This window comes from Chionomys nivalis, chromosome 7 (assembly GCF_950005125.1).
Source record: "Chionomys nivalis chromosome 7, mChiNiv1.1, whole genome shotgun sequence".
NCBI lineage: Eukaryota > Metazoa > Chordata > Mammalia > Rodentia > Cricetidae > Chionomys > Chionomys nivalis.
This window is the reverse complement of record NC_080092.1, coordinates 45,613,735-45,636,302: the sequence shown is the minus strand read 5'-3', so window position 1 is coordinate 45,636,302 and position 22,568 is coordinate 45,613,735. Positions and strand designations below refer to the sequence as shown.

Genomic DNA, 22,568 nt, shown 5'->3' with positions numbered 1-22,568 from the left:
CAAGGAGGGCAGATCCGGCCAGCAGCTGCTCTGTTCCTGGGGCGGCTGAGCTGGCAAAGAGCGATGCTGAGGGTTCCGGTGGCAGGAACTGGGACTCTGGAACGCCGGTTCAGGCCGCCCAGGAAATGCTGCTCTGCAGTCCCTCAGGGACAGGCGGGGGTGGAGGTGGCGGTGGGGGCGAAGCCACCAGAAAGGAGGCTGATCGCAGGCATAGCTGGAGGAGGCAGCTGGGGCTGCTGGACCAGCAGTCCCGACCCTAAGATGGAAACTCAGGAACGAGTTCTGCTTGAATCTTGGTTCAAGCCAGTCCTTTTAGAAAGTTCGGGGAAACAACAGGTTGCTAGCAGCAGGACCTGGGGGAAAAGGGCAATGACTACCGCGACCCTGCAGATTAGAACCGCCACCCAGTCTCTGGGTACGCGCCCCCATTAGTTAATCATAAATAAAGCAACCCAAATAAGACGTAAACCTCACAGGTGTGCTGAATTTGAATTCTCTCCTTAACGTATATTCCAAAGAGCAAACATTCTGGATAAGATTATTGGAGGGAAATCTTTTCTTCTGGTTTTGGTGGTGGCTCTTAATGGATGCCCAGGAGCAACAGATAAGGGAAGGGGGTCCAGCTGGGCTCTCAGTCAGCTTGGCTTTCTGCTCTGCCTAGGAACGAACATCGGACCTCGCGTTTGCTGCGTAAGGCCATGTAAGAGATTACATCTGTTGAGGTCTGATCGAGGGGAGCAGCGGCTCAGGAGTAACTCCCAAAGGCTGCAGGACAGCTTCTCAAGAGCCCGAAGGCAAAAGGGCCAAAGCCAGCGTTTGCCCTCTGCAACTCGCTGGCTCTGCGATTCTGACCTTGGGTGGCCGGTACCTTAGCGTGGCCCAAGGGGAGACCTCCCCTATTGTTTTCTGCAGTGGAACTGAGTGGGCTAGGCTGCGACTTAGCCCTGGGGCGCTCAGCTCAGCGCCACACTCTTGGCAATTTCCGACGCCCACGTCTTTTGCTTCCACTTGCTGCCTTCCTTCTTCCACCCCCGGAAAAAGAGACTCCAAATATATCCGGTGGCCTCGATTTGTAATCGCTCACTTGCTCACTTTGCTAACCCACAGGACAGGGATCATTTTTATTCCCACTCAGTCAGGCCTGAAGGGAGCCACGTGGGAACTACAATTCACTACTCACAAATCAGTAACTTCCTTCCCATCTAAATAACGAGAACTTAAAACGCGTCCTTCGGAGACACCGATTCTGTTTCCATCTCGATCTCAAAACAAAAAGTCGGGCTAATGCCCAGAAATGCATTTGCTCCCTGCAGTAGAAGTTTAAAATAAAATGAAATTGACCGATTAAAAGTGAGGGCGATTAAATCACTTCGAAGAACAAACGTCTTAGCGATAGCGGCGGTGGGGAGGGATGGGGACGACACAACCCTGGGAATTCTAACTGCTGTAATAAACGAGAAGAAAGAAAAGTGTTCTCCAACCAAATGATTTCCCTCCCGACAGTTTTGTGGGATATTGGCTTGGGCTCGAGCTAGATACACAGAGATGTCTAAAGAGCATAGCAGAGGCACGAAGGGTCTGGTGGTGACTGTTCTGTCATCTGTACACTCTTTGGTCATCGTGATGGCTAGGATACACTTTCAAATCCGAGGTGCGCAACTCAAACTCACTTTCTCAGCTTGATTCCAGCGGCCGGAAGCCGTACTGTGTGTGTGTGTGTGGGGGGGGGGGGGGGCAGCAAGAGCTCCGGACGCTTGGAGACATTTATTCCGGAAGGGAAAGTATGCCCTCTGGTTACCTGTACATTGGTCCCAGATAGCTGAGTGTGGAGTGGGGCAGAGGGGGAGGATAAGGTCTGTTCCGCTTCGCCCGCCAGTGCCCACCGGGAAGAGCAGCTTGCCTTGCCGGTGGCCACAGAGTGAGTCACCTCCTGGGCCTCCGTGGCCCGCACGGGGGTCGAAAGGAATGAGTGTTCTTCCCCGGAATCGCACGCAGCCTGGCACCAGAGTCCTGTCGGCCTTGCGGAGGATGGGTTCCAGGCAATGAAAGGCCCCAAGCCACCCGGTTAAATTCCAACATCCCGACCTTCCTAACTCTGATCGCCCGCGCAGGAATTTAGCCCCGCGAATCACCAGCGCCCGCGCTTCCTGCACAAGCGCCGACAGTTTCTGCGAAGACCCTCTTGCCGGCCTCTCCCCTAGACAAATGTGCGAAACTAGGAAGGACTTCAGAATGGATTTTCATTATTAAATAGGTGCTACTCACTACTCGTGGATGTGCCTTATTTCGACATTCTTCTTTTAAAAAAAATGCTGGAAAAAAACGCCTAAGAATCAATGTCATAGGTCAGAAAGTCATTGTTTCTCCTAAGCAGGGGCAGGCAGACGCTGGCTTTATTGTTTATTCAAGAGAAAGGGAAGTTAGCGTATTGTCAAATTAATGTTGCCAAAGAACAGATACGCATATAAAACCTCCTACATGCGACTTTAATTTTCAGCTAGGGTCTTAAATTAATCAAACTATCTCCCTCCCCTCTACCCACCTCCCCAGCCCTTTCAAGACAGTTGGGAAAGCGCAAGTAGAGTTTCCGTCTGTCCCAGGCAAGAGCAAAGAGATCGCCCTCAACAAGTATGAAGACAGAACGGGGGAAAGGCAGTCAGTGACTTCCGCCCAGATTTCCCCTGATTAAACTTCCTAAATCAGCGTCTGTTTCCCCTACCCTCCCTGAGCCTAGAGTGTGGAATTGAGCACGCGGTGGGGCTGGGTACAGGTCGGGGTTCCCTCTTCATCCCCGTCTCCGCCCTTGCAGCTCTTACACTCTGGAACCGGATGGGATGGCGGAACTCTTGGATGGGGACTGCACAAGGCGACTACAGCCAAGACTGGCTCCAAGATCGAGTGCGGAAAAGCGCGCGTGTACAGGAGAGCTCCACTCAACTGGGTGGGACCTCTACCAGCGCCGGGTCACTCCAGCATCCTCACCATCTGCTCCTGTCACCAGCTAGTGGCCCCGCCTCCCAGAGCCTGCCCCTTGAGTTCTGAAGCCAATAACAACCCCAGACTGCTCTACCCCCCTTTCCGAGCCCTTTCCACACCCCCACGTTCCGAGAGACGATTGGCTGTTTCGACTTGGGTGAAGCTCTGACATTTGCATGCAGCTCGCGGTTCCTGGTAGGTAGCGCAGCCCGTCACTCGGAAGGCCGGGACCGCCCACTCCACCTCAGTGCCGGGCTCTCTTCCTGCGCAGTTCTCCTCCGCAGCCTCTGCGGGCAAGCGCCGGGGCTGCTCTCAATCTCCTGGCTGCGAGGAGGCAGCCCCGGCGAGCTGCTGTGCGCCCCGTCCAGAGTATCCGAGGTGCGGGATACAGCGTCCTCCGCAGCGCATCTGCCCGAAATTCCCGCCGCCCTGACTTTGCCTTCCAGTCCCGGCTTCTGGTGGGCAACATGTCAAGAGCCGTCGCCGCTGCAGGTACCGCCGCCACCCGGGAAAGAGCCGCAGCCTCGGCAGCCGCGCGCACACGAGGGCAATAAACCGAATTCTTCGGGCACAGAGCGGCAGGGGACCCTCCTGGTGTTCTCTGCTCCGGCAGGACTCGCGCCATGTGCTGAGCCATGCCCCTGGCCGCGCCCGCCGGCCGCGCATGGGGCAGCGCCTGAGCGGCGGCCGGTCCTGCCTCGATGTCCCGGGCCGGTTCCTGCCGCAACCGCCGCCGCCCCCGCCGCCGGTGAGGAGGAAGCTCGCGCTGCTCTTCGCCATGCTTTGCATCTGGCTCTACATGTTCCTATACTCGTGCGCCGGCTCTTGCACCGCCGCGCCCGGCCTGCTGCTTCTGGGCTCGGGATCCCGCGCTGATCACGCTCAGCCAGCCCTGGTTACAGCTCCGAATGAGACATTCCCTAAGATGCCTTTCCGGGCGTCGCTGGCTGCAGGCAAGGATAAGACAGTAGTCGCCGGGAGTCAAGAGGAGCAGAGTCCGGAGGCACCGGACTCTCCCAGTCCCATCTCCAGCTTCTTCAGCGGCTCCGGGAGCAAGCAGCTGCCGCAGGCCATCATCATCGGCGTGAAGAAGGGCGGCACGAGGGCGCTGCTGGAGTTCCTGCGCGTGCACCCCGACGTGCGCGCTGTGGGTGCCGAGCCTCACTTCTTCGACCGCAGCTACCATAAGGGCCTCGCCTGGTACCGGTGAGTTTCCTCTCCAGCGGCCGGCTGCGCTGGCCGCGATCCCGGCCGTGAGCCCCCACCTCCACCCCCCCCCCCCCCCGGAGCCTTTGCGCGTCAGGTGGGGAGGTAGCAGGGGTACAACTTCGGACAACCGAGGGAAGCATATTGTGGGTGGACGGTGGCAGAGAATCCGGGTACTCGCGGCTAGGCTGTGACAGCAACCTACAGAAACTTGTAGCGGGGCGCGGGTGGCTCCGTGGTCCGCTGCGCTCTAAAATCATTCAGGCGACCTGGCTGCAAAGGCACCCGGCAGCTACTGGGGAAGTGACAGAGGAACCAGATACTTTACGGTGGTGGCGATATCCCACTCAGATAACTCGGTGTGACTAGGATTTTGTTGTAGTTTTCGCAGCCTGGGACGCGGGGAGGAGTGCTGTGGGAGTGTTGTGCGCCTCTGGGTCGCAGCCTCCTCCACACACCAACCGCTAGAGTCGCTTCTGCTGCCCAGATGGGGAGAGGGGGACAAGCTAAGGCTCGGCGCTAAGGCTGCCTTGAGTCTGTTACTTTTTGTTACAATTCTACTTGTTACCGGAACCCGAAGGGGGTTTGACCGGCTTGGCTGGAGAGCCCCCTGTGTTTGGAAGGGTGGCGCGGTTGCTGCGCCGATTTGCTGGCTGCTGTGCGCCGGGCGTGGAGCTGTGCTGGTCCCTGTCGGGCAAAGGCGCGCACTGCAGCCCGCGCCACTTCGAAGGCTTCTGGGTGCTCGGGGAGCTGCCGGTGCGTTGCCGTGTCCCTGGTTTCTGTGATCAGAGAGCCCTGGCCAGGACGCTAGTTTCCGCGGACCTGGTGACACGTCCAGGCTTAAAGAATATCCCTGGACCATTGATTGAGAAATGGGGGTTGCTTCGAGGTCGTGACTTCCGGATGTGTGTCCAGTTCCAAAGGGACCCAGACCTCGGGGTCACAATCGCGACCTCTGCCCACTGCATCCCGGTTTGTTGGACTGGTGTGAGCTGCTGGAGGGGTCACACCCCAGTCTCCGGAAACCCGGTCGGGTCCCCAGTTCCTTAGGTCACCACCCAGCCCTCTCCTCTCCCTCGAGTTTTTTTCCAGACCCAATTACTTTCAAAGAGGGTCACGACTTCCGAAAATAAGGAGAGACACGAACCGAACCTCGCTCTCTGCTTCGACCATACTTTCCAGGACCCGGACGGCGTGGCGAATAAAAGGGCCTGACCCCCGAGGATTAAAGCAGCTCCTTTCCCAGCCTCGCCCGCCCCCTCCCCTTTGTCCTTTTTGCTTTTTTTCCTTTAATTGTGAGGAGTTGCCCAAGTCTCGAGATTTAGGCCATCTGTGACGACCGCCCTTTTCGCGGTTCCCAGGACACTGTGGGTTAAGAATGGGAACTCAGATGCTACGCCCGGGTTCACGTCCCACCGGCGGGCATGGGTGCTCTTATCGGAGCCCTGGGAATAACGCGGATTCTGGGTGGGCCCCGGAAGGGCCAATACTTTGGTGTAGCCAGGTGCAGTTTACCATGGGGTTAGCCTCACTAACCATAGGCTATTTCTATCGATATGTTGATAATATTACCTCTATCCCACATCCTCCCCATACACACCCCGCTCCTGGGATAATGTTCAGAGGACCCGGGTGGCAGGCTAATGATTAGAACCATTTGCAGTGGAGCCGAGCCCAAGGCAACCAGGCTTTTTGGTCAGACCCACATGAGGCCGGGTCGGGAGAAACTGGAAGGCGAGTCATAGCGCACTTGAGAGTGTTAGAGGCACCTGGAGCAGGCGGTGGAAATCCCCACTGGAAGATTCGCGCGGAGGCGGAGGTGGCTGCCTCCACCTGCCACCGCCCTTGCTGCGCTGGAGGCCTTGACTGCGCTCGCTCGAAGGGCGGAGAGCGCAGCCCAAGAGCGTGGCGGGGACCGGCGACCCGAAGCTGCAGCGCCAGTAGCCTTGGAGACCCGGCTCAACCAGGCCGTGGTGAACCAGGGTCCTCTACCTTCTGACGCCACCGAGAAGCACAGGCTCCGCGGCGGTGACCTGGTGGATCTAACTGCCATGGTACAAGTGTCTTGACTGCGGCCTTCCTGGGCGTCTCACCAGGAATCGGCGTGCCAGCAAAGTTACTGGATATTTTCTTAAAGAAAAAAAATATGTAAAATGCTTTCTGTCTACTTAAAACTTGTAAATCACTTTAGACTGTTCTGAGTGACTGGGCCATTGTAAGGACTTCACAATTAATTTGAAAGCAACCCTGAAACTTTAATTTCAACAAGCTCCAGAAACCCTGACCCAGAGCGCTGCACCTAGCCCGTCTGGAGTCCTCCAGGCTCACAGGGCCAAATCAGGCCTTCAGGGTCCCTTCTGCTCTGTCCGGAGAGAGGTCCGCCCGCTGGAGAACAGCATAAATAATAATTAACCAGAGAGTTGCAAGGCAGAATAATGGTTAAAACCAGTCCTCAAAGCCAGAGTGTGAGCGAGGAGTGGCCTTTTTAAAGGCATTTGTGACAAAATGGGAGGGGGTGTGGAATGGTGAGTTCTGGGGTCAGCAAGCAATGGGTTGTAGAATGAGATCGTGGCGGTGTCTGAGCAAGTTGTTAATGAGTTTAATGGGTTAATACAAAGCCCCGCCAGGGGCCTAACCAGGGCCTGGTGGGTTTTCCTGGATGCCAGGGAATTTGCAGTCCTTCTAGCTCCCTACCAAGAAACCATCAGCCAATGGGTGACCAGACTTTGGAAGGCCAGAGCCTGCAGAGGTGGCAGCTTGGAGCTGACTCTGTGCCACCACCCAGACTTAATGATTCTTTACAGCGCCCGAGTTTACAAAAACACAGAGCTAATGCGAGCTAGTCCCAGCCTCTGGCTGCCTGAGTCCCAGTTTGTAGAGCTCTGAACAGACTTTCTAGTTCTCTAATCGGCCTCCAAGCTTAGAGAGTGCCCGATGGTGATGTCTAAGGGGCTCATGGAGCTATCTGTTGACCTTTACCCTCAGGTGGGAGTGCCATGAAGGAGAGATTTTGGGCTAGGGGAGCAGGAACTTAACCCTCCCCCCGCCAGGTGAAGCAAACCTCCAACCAGCTTGGTACCCGGGTTTAAACTGGAGAAGTATTAATGGTGCAGTTTTTAAAAAAGCATTTCTTCTTGATCCAGTTTAAGTTTTTGTATATTTCCATGAATTTGATGGCCCAAGTTTAGGAATTAACTTAGTCCTTGTTGGCTTGTCATTTGCTCCACATAGTTTACCGGTGGTGGGAACTCCTGTCACAGAATGGCTTTCCTTTCCCTTTCGGAAAATTAGGTGGCACTTCAATGACCATCCCCCACCCCCACCCTGTGCCCGTGTGTGCGTGCGTGCGTGCGTGCGTGTGGTGTGTGTGTGTGTGGTTTAACAGTGTTGTAGTTAAACTGTACTAAATGTTTGAACCAGGGCACTGTTTCAAATGATCAAGTTAGCTAGTTTAATCCTCATTGCCATCCATGAAGTGGCTACTTGGATGGTGAGGAGACGCTGGCAAAGAGGCTAATCAACTTGCTCAAAGTCTCCCAGCTAGAAGTGGCAGAGGTTTTATTCCAACAAGAGGTCATTCTGTGCCAGGCTCCCTGACTTTAGTGACCAGAACATGCTGTTTACTCATGAGTAACTATTCAAAGTGATTTCTGCTCTAATAGAGTTTGTGGGTTTCCTGCCCACCTCCAGCCCCCCCCCCCCACCATGTAGAGTGCCCACGCTGTCATTTATCTTAAAGCCTTTGTAATGTCAGGATGGTTTGGAACCATCCTACACTGGTTTCTAACTAGATGTGGACAATCATACCGTTCTGACACTTTTATTTCTCTGTACCACACAGCTAGAAGCAAAGGAGTCATTAAAATGACAAAAATATCCCTCAAGGATAGTGGCTGAGAAAACAGCCAGTGTCTCCTGGAGGAAGTGGTTTATTCAATGCCATTTGCATCTTTCCGGCTGGGAGGCCCAGGTTAAGTGACATATTCTCAAGCCCCTTAGAATTAATTTCTTCACTGGAAAAGATAGAGTGATCCCAAGACAAGAAAGACACAAGAATGACTTTGTACTTATTAATCAAAAGGCAGATGTAGCTGGAACTCTGCCGTTTTCCTAGAGGTTCTAAAATCCAGCTGAAAAATAGTAATTTCCTTTATATTTTTAGCTGATCTCCCGCCTCCATATGCCTAGTCCGTTTAGAAAAACTTGGTAGCCAGCCCTGTTTCTGACTTCACTAGAAACTAAGATCTCATTGAGGATGATCTGTTTCTAAATAATTGCTCTTCCTCGGTCCTAGAGTTTAAGGCAAGTATGGGACCCACTTCTAGGCTGCTGGGAGGAAGTCAGACATCTCCATCGAGATGCAACAATTTGATCTACAAACCATTATGTAAGAACGCTGTCAAGATTTACCAGCAGGACTGTGTAGCATGTGCTGGGCTCTGTTTTTAATTAGGTTCCTAAATTACACCATAAAATGGTTGATTAATCTTTTACAAGTTGGGGGGAAAATATAACATAAATTAACCTAATCATAAGTGTTTTCCCAGATGCTGAGTTAATAAAATTGTCAATATTTAATAGCGGCCTATTAGTTTTAGATAAATAAAATGCAGAAATGTATGAATTGAATTACACTTATTATCTTCCAAATGACCTTCCAGCAGGTCTGGGAAAATTAGTTTGCAGTCCATATCTTAGGACAAATAGTTAAAAGATAGGCTACTACGGTAAATAGGAATTAAATGCTGATCACATTTGATTTTTGCATTTTTAAAAGAATCTACTTATTTAAAAAAGTGGTGACTTAATGTACACTAATAATTACAAGATATGTTTTCCCTGTCAGCAGTATTCTGTTTGCCATGGCAGAGTGATCTTACACAGCTCCTGATTTGTTGGGTTTTTTTAATGTTTTGAAAAATCAGTATGTCACAAATTCTCGTTCTAAATATGCTTGCTTCGGTTTAATCTTTTCAGTTTAAACCACACTATGAGACATAAGGTTTTCTCCTACAAAGTGACTTTTTGAATCCCTAGACTTATTTCCAATTGAAATTTTGCTAGGAATAAACTTTTTTTTCAAGCAAAACAAAAACAACGGGCAGTTCTCTGAGATCAGCTGTGATGTGTTTACACAGCATCAGATCCGAAGCCCAGAACCAAGACCCCTCGGGGTGCTGCGTGTTCTCACTCTGAACACAGAAGTTAAAGTGACTGACAGAAGCATAAAATGCCCACACTACAGGCCCTGCATGGAGACAGCTTCTAGGGCTGTGAAGGGTATTTCCAGAGGGTTCTGCAGCTCCTTTCACTGGGTTATCCCAGAGAACAAGAGGAATTCAGGGCAGGGCAGTGGGAGACACTTGACCCCCCCCCCGGGTGTGGTACAGTGTTGAGGGCAATGAGAGCATATCCTGCCTTCTTCAAGTGACAAGAAGGAAGAAATGGGACACCAGTGTCACTGAACACTAATAGATCAGAAGACTTCTTTATAATCTAAATTGTTACCTTGTTAGGGCTGTCTAACTCCTTGCTCCCAGACTATCCTACCTCAAATAAAATTGCTGCTTCTGCATGAGGACTGGTTCTTATCCTTGTCCAGAGATGGGCGAGGTTACCTTCGAGAAGCAATAATTATTCTTAGTAACTTGATAGGAATTCCATATAGCCGGGAGGCTAAGTGTTACAATGTCCCTGGTGCTCAAGAAGCCGTACAACACCGTTCTGAAGCACAGGAGTGGCCCTCTAGTATATCTGCTTAAAATTCTTTTATGTGTGCACTTCACAAACTTTGCTGTCATTTGATAAATATTTTTTTAAAAATAATTTAAGTTCCTGACTCACTCAAAGAACTGACTTTACCATGACACGTGAGAAGCATGCACAAATGAAGTTGTACTACTCGGCTTTTGCCCCACAAAGTTATGAAGTTCTGTGGCACAGCAGGGAGGATCCAATTAACAATAACGCATTATGTAACAGAAGAAACGTGTATGTCCCCACCACGAAGAAACGATAAAGGTTTAAGGTGATGGATATGCTAATGACCCTCGTGTATCCAGGAATTGAGACATCACATTCGGCCTCATGACAAATTGTGTCAGTTAAAAACTACATGTAAAAGTTGAGTGTGTAGCCATGGAAATAGATGCTATTAAAGACCTTTAGTAAAGAGTTAACATTTCTCAATATTTAAAAGGACACGAAGTACGTTGGTTGTTAGAACGAGACATTTTCTTTGTATGCAGGGTAGATGTGAACAGTAGTCAGCACCCTGTTCATATCAGGTCTCTGTCACTTCCGGCCCAGCAAGACTTCTTCGAACCTCCTTGGATGAGACCCTGACCATTCCTGGTGTGTCCATCCGCGACTTAGTCGGACGTCCAGATCCAAAAATTGCCTCACACAACTCTGCAGCGCACGCACGCGCGCGCGCACACACACACACACACACACAAGCTGGGATTCTGGGCATTGAGATTGGGGGTAGCCAGTGAAGATTGTAAACAGCACTGGGAAGAGCCAAGAGAAGCCGTTTTCCACGCCCACTCCTGATATGAGGGAGGAGCCACCGTCCCCTCTCCAGGCCTGGTGACATTTGCGTGCAATGGGACCCACGCCGGCCGGCCGCTGCCACGCGTGCGCTTCTGGCAAGACCTCACCTGTGGGGCTGAGCCGGGCGGAGCTGCCTTAGTCCGCGCACATTGGTCGGAAGGGACTGCCCAGAGACCAATGGCATCAGGCTTGCACGGAGGCCCGCCCACGGGCTTTCTCCAAGCGATTCTCTGCCCAGTTCTAGCCTCTTGTTAGCCTTGCTGCAGCATTAGACTTGCCAGCCTGGCAGGGCCGCCTTCAGGACCCCAGCCTGCAAGCGTTCAGTGGAAACTAACTTGGTTCTGGCGCGAGGAGAGGGGAGCAGTTGCTTTCTTATTGCTGCAAGTGGCACTGAAAAAAACAAAATCCAAGATTTAGCCCATTCTTGCCCTAAAGAGCAGACTCTGGAAGAGAGGAAGGCTGGGAGACTGACACAATCAGACACCGGTCCCTCCAGACCCCTCCCGCCTTCTGGAAGCTGGTCCTCGTTCAGTCCACCCCTTACGAGTCCCTGGGGGCCTCCCAGATGATTGTTCCTGAGGCTCCAGAAATTTAGCATGTGCCAGCGCCGCCAGTTAACACAGATACACAAAGAAGAAACATCCTGTTTCCACCCATGAGCTCCGCAGAAGCCCCAAGTGGGTGGGTGGGTGTTTACCGGAGGGAGTGAAGCAAAGCTTAAATCCAAGGCAGATCTCAGTCAGCTCATCCAGGCTGACCTTTATCTTGGGGTCCTTCTGGCTACTGAGTAGGTTGGATTAGAGGTGTGTGCCACCAGGCTCAGAGAGTAACGAATGCACTCTTATAAACTGTATTTACTTTCCCCCCTACTGCTCTTACAAGGGCATATTTATTGGGCAGTTGCCTTCAAAAGATAGGCTTCATTTTCTGGAGCAGTTTTAGGCTCACAAAAGAGAAAAGTGTGAAGCGCAGAGATCTCCCGGGTACCCTCGCCTCGATACATCATTCTTCCGAGACCCCTTCTCCACCAAGGGGCTCATTTCTTACAGTGGATGAGCCTTGGTCAAATAAGGGCCTTGCCACCACCCTGGCTTTCCTTAGCAGTTCGGTAGCCTGTGAAGATGCTGTCAGTGTTGAGGATGGGAACCACGTACAGCAGTCCAGACTTGGTGCTACTTTGGCAAAGGGTCCAGCTGGTTAGCCCCTCTCATCCGTACTGGGCACGGAACACAGCTTGTTCATCCCTCCCCATGACTCTGGCATTGGAGAGAGCTGCATGCCCAGCTCCGTGTCAAGGATGCACTTTTTGTTGTGAAATTTCCGCAGCCTTGTTTCTCGCAAACATTGGGAATGGGGTTTACCGTTTCTTCTCACCCATTTCACTTCATTTGTATTTGAACCTCTGCAGTCATCCTGGGACAGGCCTTACTCAGCCAGGTGCCCGAAGTCAATTCCAGTGAGAAATTTCTGTCTCGAAATGTTTAGTTCTCTAATAGATTTTTTTCTCTACCTGTTGGTAACTCTTAAAGTCAGTTCTTTGCCACAGATACTTTTATACCTGAGAAAGTCGCATGTCTCTGATGCCAGCACCCCCCTCACAGCCAGGGCAGGACCCAACAGTGTGGCTGAACCAAAGACACAGAGTGGGAGATAACTATGCCTCCAGCATCTACCACAGAGAGTTGCCGCGGTGCACATTGGCCCGTTCTCTGTTTAGTGAACTCTCTGGCTAAAGTTATTGGTATTACAGGAATGTCTAATTCTCTCTCTCTCTCTCTCTCTCTCTCTCTCTCTCTCTCTCTCTTTCTCTCTCTTTCTTCTCTCTCTCTCTCTCTCCCATACATATGACATACAAAATATATATGTTTAATTTTGCTTGACCTAGCATCACCTTTTGAGCCAGAATTCCTGTATGTATCCTGTTTCCATTCATGTCAACCATCATCTTGTGATGTGTTTGTCTGGATGCTAATTTGGAGTATGTTGATGGAGTAAGCCCCTGAGTTTTATTGCAGTTCGTTGACCTCCTGATCATGTTCTCTGTCTCTGTTTTTGCCTCCCTTCCTCCATCTCTGGCCTCCCTCCATCTTTACCCTAGGAACAGGTAGCCCCTTCTTACTATTTGAATCAAATCCCATATGCAAGCCTGCCTCTTGGGCTCTTGGGATAGCTGTTCAGATATACAATGTGGCCCCCTCCAAGAGGTTTGCTACAGAGTGAACAATAACGAAGGTGAAGGCGGGGTTAGAAAGTGGCCAACTGGGGAGTGGGAGGCAGGCTTGTGAGGGAGAGTTTCAAGTCAGGTCTTGTCATTGGCTTCTTTAGCAGGCCTCCCCTGGCTGTTGTTGCCCAGAGCAGGCTAATTGCAGGTTCTGCTTTCCACGAACAGCCTAGGTCTGCTTTCAAAGGCGAGTCTTGTGGTGTTTACCGAGCAGGGTGTATGCCTGCTTTGGAAACGATGGAGCTAGTCTCCGCCCAGCTCAGCAGTGTTCCTGTGGTCTCTGTGTGTTTTGCCCTGGCCCCAAGATCATTGTTCTTCCTGGATGCAGTGCCGAGGTCTTCACTAAATAATGTGAACAACACTTCAAAACACCAACAGCCTGAGGCTGGAAGCAAAACAAAACAAAAAAGCACATGTTCTGTTTTTGTGTCTGTAGCCATAGAGAATGCTGGAAGGCACCCTGAGCCCCACTGCACCGGAAAGAGAGGAGCTCTCCGGATTGGGTGTCATTAGGACAGGAGGTGGGTGGGACATTTTAGCTGAAGGACTTGGGGTTGATTACTGCTGATGTACACTTAGGTTTCAGGAGTGTCTGTATTTCAGCCTGCTAGGATCACCTTCTTATCTCCTGGCTCAGTGTCGTGGGTAGGCCCCTCCCACTTGGTGTCTGTCTAACACCTGCCAGGCCAGGATGCCCTCAACCCCCACCCCCTGCCCAGAGGCAGACATTTGGCAGAGGCAGTCCACGGGGCAGAGAGAGAGCAGCCAGGCACACAGCGAGATCCTGTTTGCTAGTCCTGAACTAGCTTTTTATGCTTATCTCTTTTCTGGCCCTCTAAAGTTCCATGTCTCTTTCGGGGACATTGAATGCCCCCCCCCCTTTGGGGCCTTGTGGGATTCGGGCAGTTACAGGGCAGGTTTACCACCAGTCATGCCTAGGTGGTACTTCTCACCTCTGCCATTCATTCATGATTTTCTCTCCCAAGTTTTGAACATCTAAACTGGCTCAAGTAGTAAGTAGGCACTTAGTAAGCAAGCTGTTGTTTTCTGTCTGGGTCTTCAGGGAGCCCACAGTGTTGGCTAGGGTCGATTTAATGAGAAACATAAGGAATAAAGAGAAATACAGCAGGACCAAGCAAAGGGCCCTACTAAGTTGGGCTTTGAAGGGTGGATTTGAGTTTACTGGGAGATCATTAAGGAAGCTGTTAAGGTGTTAAGTGCAGAGGAAAAGGCCTGAGAGTCTTGGTAGAATACTAAAAGTTAGTCGGAGCACACAAGAAGTCAGAGTTTAGGCGTGGGGAGGAATCTAGAGGCAGGGGAATCCTTCATTTTACCAGTCATAGGGAGCTTTCAGGTCAGCAGATTCTCTGTGTCAGATTGTCACCAGCCTTGTTTGAGCTATATGTCTGAATTCTTCCTATGGATCTCTGAGGGAAATGAAGTATCTTGATAGGTCAGGGCAGGCTAACAGGAAAGTTGGTAGGTGTCACCCTGAGGTAACTAGCACTAAGCCTGCGCTTGACCAGGCTTGTTCAGGCATCTTGGACAGATGCTGTGTCCTTCCCAGTGCGGTCACCGCAGTGTCCATGCCCAGCTTTTGGGTACCCGAGTGCCCTAGGTTCTCCTTCGTCCTGGGCTCTGAAGCTCTGTGGGAAAGGCCGTGGTCTATTATTCCCATCTACTCCAGACACCGGAATGTGTAAGAACACACGGACTCTAGTCTGCTGTGGGCATGGCTGCCAGCGTCTGCCTGTCCTTTACCCACTTCTGTGGGTTTAGAACTCGGGCATGCCTGGACAGGGCTTCTCTGCCAGCACGGTGAGCCAGGAGGCCAGTGAAGGAATGCCACATGGGCAGGGCCAACCTTCATTTCTAAGGCTCAGACTTCTGAGGCCTGGAGAAGCCACATTGCCCTCTTTCCCACATGGCTTAGGCCTGTCCTAGCCCTGACTTCAGAGTAACTCAGTTCGGTCTGGAACCTTTCATGAGGGCATATAAAAGTGATCACAATTGCTGATTGGCTCTGACTTAGAACTGCATCCTTTTATCTGGTGTTCTGAAGTTACAGGAGACCCCAGACGAGGTGTCGCTCCTGGCTCGGGCTGCCCCACCCCTGCCTCCCTTCCCACCATCTCCTCCAGGGCGTGACCACTCATTCATTTTTTAGTCATTTTGGGGATTGCATTTTCTTCCTGTTACAGCTGGAAACCCCAAAACAGGCTCCTGAGGATTCTGTTTTCTGAAGTAAGAACATTTGTTGGGAGCGGCCTACTGTATATGGACATTCTGTCCTTTGAAAAACGTTGAAGCCGCCTCTTTCTACCCATGTGGCCCCCAGTAGGGGAGGTGAGTTTGGGGGAGTAGATAGTGAGTTCTGAGGCTCTAATGTGGAAAGGCTGAAGCAACCAGTGGGGATCACCAGTCAGGATCAACAGTGGGGCCCCAACACCTGGCAGGCCAAGGCAGGAGTTGACGGCCAGGCTCGTGGAGACATTGCCAAATATAGGTCAATAAAAATCTGACCTTTTGTTTTGCCATGTGACCTTCATACAGAATTCAATTCTTTATTTCTGTGTTTATTGCTCTTTTATTCGCTGTAGCAAATATTTGAAATCAACATAGTTGTCCATCAACAGATGGATAAGAAAATTTGGTATCTCTCTATCTACCTATCATCCATCCATCCATCTATCTATCTATCACCTATATATCTATATACTATACTACCCAGCCATAAAGAAAAATGAAGTTAGATATTTGCAGGAAAATGGATGGATTTAAAGTGTATAATATTAAGCAAGGTCACATAATCTCAGAAAGAGAAAGCTGCATTTTCTCTCTCATACACAGAACCTAGTTAATTCTCTCTCTCTCTCTCTCTCTCTCTCTCTCTTTCTCTCTCTCTCTCTCTCTCTCTGTCTCTCTCTCTCTCTTTCTCTCTGTGTGTGTGTGTGTGTGTGTGTGTGTGTGTGTGTGTGTAAATAAATACCCGTGTGGGGGGTAACAGTAGTATAAACGTAGAGAAGAAAAGAAGAAATGTTAACTATGAGGGAGTGCGGGAAGACTGAATGCAAGTGATTTGCAGGACTCATGAAAGGATAGAAAGCCGGTCGCTTTTCTAATTCTAACTCTCCCGGGTTTTTGGTTTGGGGTGGTGGGTAAGTATATAAAATGCATTTGGCCCCGAAAGTGTGAGGTTTAGTGTGAAACTTCACAGCTTATATTTCTAACGCTAGTTCTAACCTTATATGGATTCATGAAGTCATATAGACGTTGGGTCTCATTAATTATGGTGTGTGATTTGCTTATTTTCAAGTTTTTCTTAATAATGTTTATGAAAAAAATTTTCCACTTGATGCTTGCATGTCCATTGTGTGTTCTGACTTGGAATTGTTGGGAATTTTCCCCAGTTCTAAAATCCGTTTCTCATATCTCCATAGAATAATTTACAGAATTCTCCCTGCCACCAGGGTGGTGGTGGCAAACGCCTTTAATCCCAGCATTTGGGAGGCAGAAGCAGGCAGATCCCTGTGAGTTTGAGGCCAGCCTGGTCTACATGAGTTCCCAGACAGCTAGGGCTGTTACACAGAGAAACCTTGTCTCAAAAAACAAACAAACAAACAAACAAAACAACAAAAAAAAAGAATTCTCCCTGCCAGGGGTTTGCCTTGGGGACCAGCAAAAGGCTTGGGAAGCAGGAAGGAATGAGGGTTTTTCAGCAGGGATTTTGCTTGTTATCTGGATGGCCCCTGCTTTGGGTTTTGTTCTTTATAGTTGCCCTTGTGTTTGAATGTGAGGTGCCCGCCCAGGCACACATGTGTGAACATTTGTCCACAGTTGCTGCTGCTGCTGCCGCCTGGGAGACTGTGAACCTTTAGGAGACGGAGCCTGACTGGAGGAAGTATTTTAGCAAGCTCTACTTCCTGTGTTGCCACCATGTTTCCTTCTGGCCAACTTCCTGTTCCTGCCACCATGCCCTTTTTGCCATGGTGGACTGTATCCTTCTGGAACTAGATGCCACACAAGCCCTTTCTCCCTTCAGTCACTTTTGCTCAGGGTTCTTTCTCACAGCAACAGGGCCGAGAGACTTGCAGCCTGATTTTTTTTTTTTTTTTTTTTTGGTAATTTACTGAGCACTTGCCTTTTGTTTGTTTCAAGGATATTACGGACCACTTTCTGACTAGCACGCTCTTGCCAAGATGTAAGATGAGGGTTCCTGCCTGCACCTTCCTATCACGAAAGGAGTCTGCCTCCAGGCCTTTCCTTCTATAGGACTGTGTCCCCTCATGAGCCCTTCCTCTCTACAGTTGCTTCTCATCATGTATTTGGTCACAATGACGAGTAACTGAAGCAAGGTGACTAATGCAGACTGTCCTGGGCTTCCGTCTCCATGCCCCAGTAATCAGCCTGGAAGCCAAAATAGCAATTCTGTTGAACAGAGTTCAGCAGGGACTGAGTGGAAAAGAGGGTGCTCAGAATAAGAGGCCATGGCTCGAGAGCCTTCATGATGAAGGAGAGGACCCTCATCCTTAAAGAGGTTCTGTTGCTTGTTGGGATGGAGCCTGCCATTAAAGGAAAGCCCTGTAATTAGAAATTCTACTTCGAAATGGGACCTGCAGCTGGAGCAGCTGTAGACTCTGCACTGCATTCCTGGATCCTAAAGAGGGGGATGCTGGAGCCAGGGTACCCACCTGACAGTAAGTGGGTGACTCTGCAGGTGACCTCTGTACTGAGGGTCACCACCTTCCCATTTGCAGGGTCCGGGGATTGGTGCATATACAGCCGATTCCCTCTTCACTGGCTCCGCATTTTCAACCGCACCCTCTTGGTCCCTTCCTTCTTTCTCTCTGTTTCTTTCTTTTTTAATATTTATTTTTATTTCATTTGCATTGGCGTTTTGCTTGGCTATATGTCTCAATGAGGACATCAGATCCCCTGGAACTGGAGTTACAGAGGTGAGCTGTCATGTGGATGCTGGGAGTTGAAGCTGGGTCCTTTGGAAGAGCAGTCAGTGCTCTTAACCACTGCGCCTCTCCAGCCCCCCTCCTTCTTTCTTTCTGATCTCAATATTCCTTCGTCCCGCCCCCCAATGCCAAACTTCTTTCTGAGTACTGAGCTCAGGCTCTTACACATGCTAGCCAAGTGTGCTATAGATATGAACCATCATCCTTAGGCCTCAGTACCAAACATCCTTAAGATGTCTACTCTAACCAAGAGTGGTAGTGCACACCTATACTCCCAGCACGTGATAGGCAGTCAGGAGGGTCTCAATCCAAGGCTCCCTAGTGCAAACTCCACATCCAAAGACAACAGCACAAAAGCTCTCTTTGCATTCTTTTGCACGGCACAACCTGTTTACTTTCACTTTTATCTGGCCACCAAAGGAGAGGCTGGGTCGGGGACCAGACAGATACAGGGGCCCCGTCAGTGGCTGCGTTTTCCCCAGGATCGCTGTCTCAACAGACATATCCACTCCCTGGTTTATAGCTAGGCTAATTTAATTTTCAGCTCAGAGGCTGCCCCCCATTTGGTGGTAATCTCAGATAGTTAATGAGCTAGAAGGAGAGCCAGCCTATGGGACGGCGTCTCACTCCTCGCCTCAGTGGCTTAGCAGGGCTGATTTATTAGCCGTTTGTTCCCGGTGTGAGTGGGCCCGGGCAGTCTAGCACAGCTTCCTGATTTTCCCCTCTTCTAAAGACCAACTGAGCTCTGGCTTCTGGCCTTAGCTTCTGGACCTCTCTCTTCCTCTCACAGCCGGGGTGGAGTAGAAGGGAGGAGGAGAACCCTGAACATAGAGAGCCTCAGACTGCCTCATCTGCCCAGCCAGCCCACAGTGCCTGTGAAACTCCTCCAGCTCTTTATTTTAGAAGTATCTGCCTCCAGCCAAGCTAGTATTGAGCAATTCTGGCCTGAAATTCTGTCTCAACATTTGGGCAAGTGTTTGTCTTCTGTAGGACGATGACACACTAGAGAAAAGGGGGAAAGCCTGCGCTGTGGAGCGGGAACTCGGGAACTGAGGTCGGCAAAGCTGCGGGCTTTTAGCTTTGTGACTGCTGGCTGTAGGGAAGACCATTTAGCTTCCACTTCTTATATTAATCTGTCTTTCTTATGCACATGTACACATAGTCACTCTCCGCCTAATGGTGTTCTGAGCGATGGCTCATTATGCCATCTCCTCCTTTGTGTCAATATCTGAGCACACTTAATACCCGGATGGTTCAGCCCAGGACCTACTGAGGTCACATGGGACTCCTGTCACATATACAGCCTGTGAATAACCAACCCCTGCTGTGTGCACATACCATCTCAAATATGTCCTCTCATGGACATGCATATGTAATTCCATTTATATATGTATAAGTGTATATGTATGCTGTTTGTTTCATCATCATATGCGGTCCTTACAAACAACATTAATTTTAAATCAAGCCTTTTCAGGTTTGCTTGGCAGGTAGGGAGGACAGAGATCTTTAGAAAGGAGGTTGTCTATAATGGATGGGTCGGAGGATGCTGGTGATGATATTTGTACATTTTGATCTCATAGGTTGACTTCACTGCTAACTCATAAACTATCGCAGATTACCAGCACGTGGGGAGTGGCACTTCTTAGAGCCATTGCCTTGGGGTGGAGATGACCCTAAAAACTCAGCATTCTAGAGTCTGTGTTTTGCTCCTTCATTTGCCCGATATTGGATTTGGGGACCAGGAGCCTGCCCTCCCTGAGCTGCACTGTCCCCTGGGGTCCATCCTTTGCTCATCCCATCTGCAGGGCTCCATGGTAACATGACTGATGTAGGGTAAGCCTGCTTCTTCCTCACCAGAGGCAGACTGCTGTGTTCCTGTAGCAGGGACTTCGAGCATCACACTGGGCAGTGTCTTTGAGATTTGACCGAACAGTGCAGACCTCATCCTTTCAAGGCTTAGTAAAATGCAGTGCCCCCAGCCTCACACAGAACACCTGAGAATGAGCTGAGCCTGTGGGCTTCAGTGCGATGGGATCTGGACACTCGGACAAATCCGTCCATGTCCACTCTGGCCTGTTAGCACCTTGAGCAGGCGATGGGCCAGCGGCCAACTGATACACTGACATCAGGAGCTCTTATCCTGTGTCTGTGTACTCCTAAAACTGAGGAGCAACTTCCATTTATTTGCTGCAAAGAGGTCCTCTGCTTTCTCAGACTCTGTGACTCCCAAAGGCTGAGGAACTCTGGCCCAAGGCATGGAATTCAGTCGCTGTCATTAGTTTCTTTTTGTTTTTTGTCCCTTGCCCCATCCTCCCTACCCTCTTTTTGTCCAGCAAAAGTCTTGCTTTGCAGCATAGCTCAGGATTTTCTCCATCCAGAAATCCCCCTGCCTTCAGGTTCCAGGCTTATTCCTCCATGCCTGGCTGCATATCCTCTTTACCTGCTGTAATATTTAATGAACCTCATTTCTGTTCTTCACAGACAGGAGCTCTGGTGGCTATGCCTTCCCCTTTATGACAGACCGAGTCCTCAAACCATGAGAAAAAAACAGATCTTTCCTTCCTCTTTTTTTTTTCTTTTGCAGGGGGAGGGGGTGAGTTTTAAGACAGAGTTTCTCTGTACAACAGTCCTAGCTGTCCTGGAACACTCTCTGTAATCCAGGCTGGCCTCGAACTCATGAAGATCCACCTGTCTCTTCCTCCAGAGTGCTGGGATTAAAGGCTAAAGGCGTGTGCCACCGCTGCCCACCTTCTTTCTTAACCTGTTCTTAAAGCAGCAGTGAAGGCATGACTAACCCACAGCCTTGTGGAGATAGGGTCACACTAGCCAAGGAGACTTGAGCAGGGCCTCTTCACACAGTGCTTGGTCCTGGGCTGTCTATCACTTGGGCATTTTGACACCTCAGGATGACAAGTTAACTCTGTGCATTTAGCAAACCCAGGGGAACTTTCAGTTTGATTTGTTTCCCAAACGTGCTAATGGGGTTGAGGAAAGCCAGGCTCTGATCCCTCCTTTAGGTGCTGTTTACTTATGGGCTTAGTGTGTGTTCTCAGCCCAGGGACTGAGAGTGGATTCCCAGGGGAGAGCCTGGCGACACTTAGAAGTTTGATCTGGCTTTGTCAGAGCCCAGAGAACCCGGAGGCTCAGTGGCGCCTCTCTGGGGGAGGCAATCACTGACTCACGCCCGACACCCTCACCCCCAATATGCCCAAATGGCTTTGCAGCAGCTTGATAGCCTAGAGTCCGGGACGGCATTGATCTGCTGTCCATTTCTGTCTGTGTTCACTCTTGGGCCAAGAGCCTGAATCTTCTCAGTCGATGTTCTTTCCCGAATGACTCCATCCTCAAAACTTCTGGGGAAGGGACCCTGCTCCTTCTCAGGTGGATGAATTCAGAGCACATAGGTGCCATACAGTTTCCTTAAGACCTTCCACCTAGCTCTTCTGGGGGCAGCTTTCGCTCTTTCAAAGTTGTTTTCGAATGAGTTGACCCATTGCCAACACAGCACCCCCCAACCCTGCTCCAGCACATGCCTTTGGGCTCACGCCATTTCATTTATCTTAATATACTTTCTTGGGAAGGTCCATAAGGGGTTTGGTGTGTGCGTGTGTGTGTGTGTGTGTGTGTGTGTGTGTAACAAAGCATATAGAATATGACACTAAAAGATGTCCAGTAGTGAGTGATGCAAAGAGGAATCAGGAATTGGCCGCATTTGGTGCCTTTGCAGCGACTACGGCTTTTCAGCCATTGGGAGAAGGCGAGGTGCAGCCATGCAAGTGCAGAGTCCTGCTGTTTAGCACAGCTCTGGATTTTCTCCAACTCAAAATCCTCCTGCCTCAGGTTCTACGGACATGCCACCATGTCTGGCTACACACCCTTCTTGCTTGCTGTAATAGTTAATGACCCACACTCTTCACAGACGGGAGCTCTGGTGGCTGTGAGTTCCAGTTCACAGATGGACTCCTGTCTGGGCGAAAGAAAAGATGACTGTTCTGGTCCTGAGACGGGAGGCTGGCCGCTGGCATACACACAGCTAAACCTTAAAGTTTGTCCAGCTTTTTTTGTTACAGGATAAGGAAAGGAAGAGAGAGATGACAGAAGAGAAGAGGAAGGGAGGAGAGGGAAGAAGGAAGGGCCTTGAGTTATGTTCCAAGACAGACGGACCAAGACCACATGAAGGGTTTTATTTCACCCATTGTTAGTGAAGGAAACAGGCGAATCTTACCGCTTTACGGGAAAAGTCAAAGGATTTGTAAGTTTTCTTGCATTAAAGGAACACTGACATAAATTTACGAACGGACAGTGAACTTTGTCCCACCCATAGAGAGGTGGGAAGGAAGATCCATGGAGCGTGGGCCCAAGGCTTGGTCTGCATCTCCATGTTCAAGACTTTCCACCCCGCTGGGAATTCCCAAGTCACCAAAGCTGGAATCTTAACAATGCACAACTTTCGAGTGGAGACATCTCTTAATGTTTTCTTATTATTCCTTTAAATTCCTTAAAATTTCTTTCTGTCCTTCTGTATTTATATATTTTTTATACTAGTCTTTGGCAGACCCATGGTACTGATAATCACTTAAAACCTCAGATCTTTTGAAGACCCTCCTGGTGTCTCCTCCACCCCTAAGATGTCATTTCATGCCACT

At 50.2% G+C, this 22,568-nt stretch overlaps 1 protein-coding gene across 1 annotated transcript in view; it reads left to right on the top strand.

Annotated features, from left to right (window-relative positions):
- Nucleotides 1-3,323: 3,323 nt before the first annotated feature.
- Nucleotides 3,324-22,568, top strand: part of LOC130877998 (heparan sulfate glucosamine 3-O-sulfotransferase 3B1) — a 34,401-nt gene continuing 15,156 nt past the window's right edge. Inside the window, exon 1 of the mRNA XM_057775738.1 lies at nucleotides 3,324-4,182. Coding sequence (XP_057631721.1) covers nucleotides 3,641-4,182 — 542 coding nt within the window. The 5' untranslated portion in view covers nucleotides 3,324-3,640. The remainder of the gene's footprint in view (nucleotides 4,183-22,568) is intronic.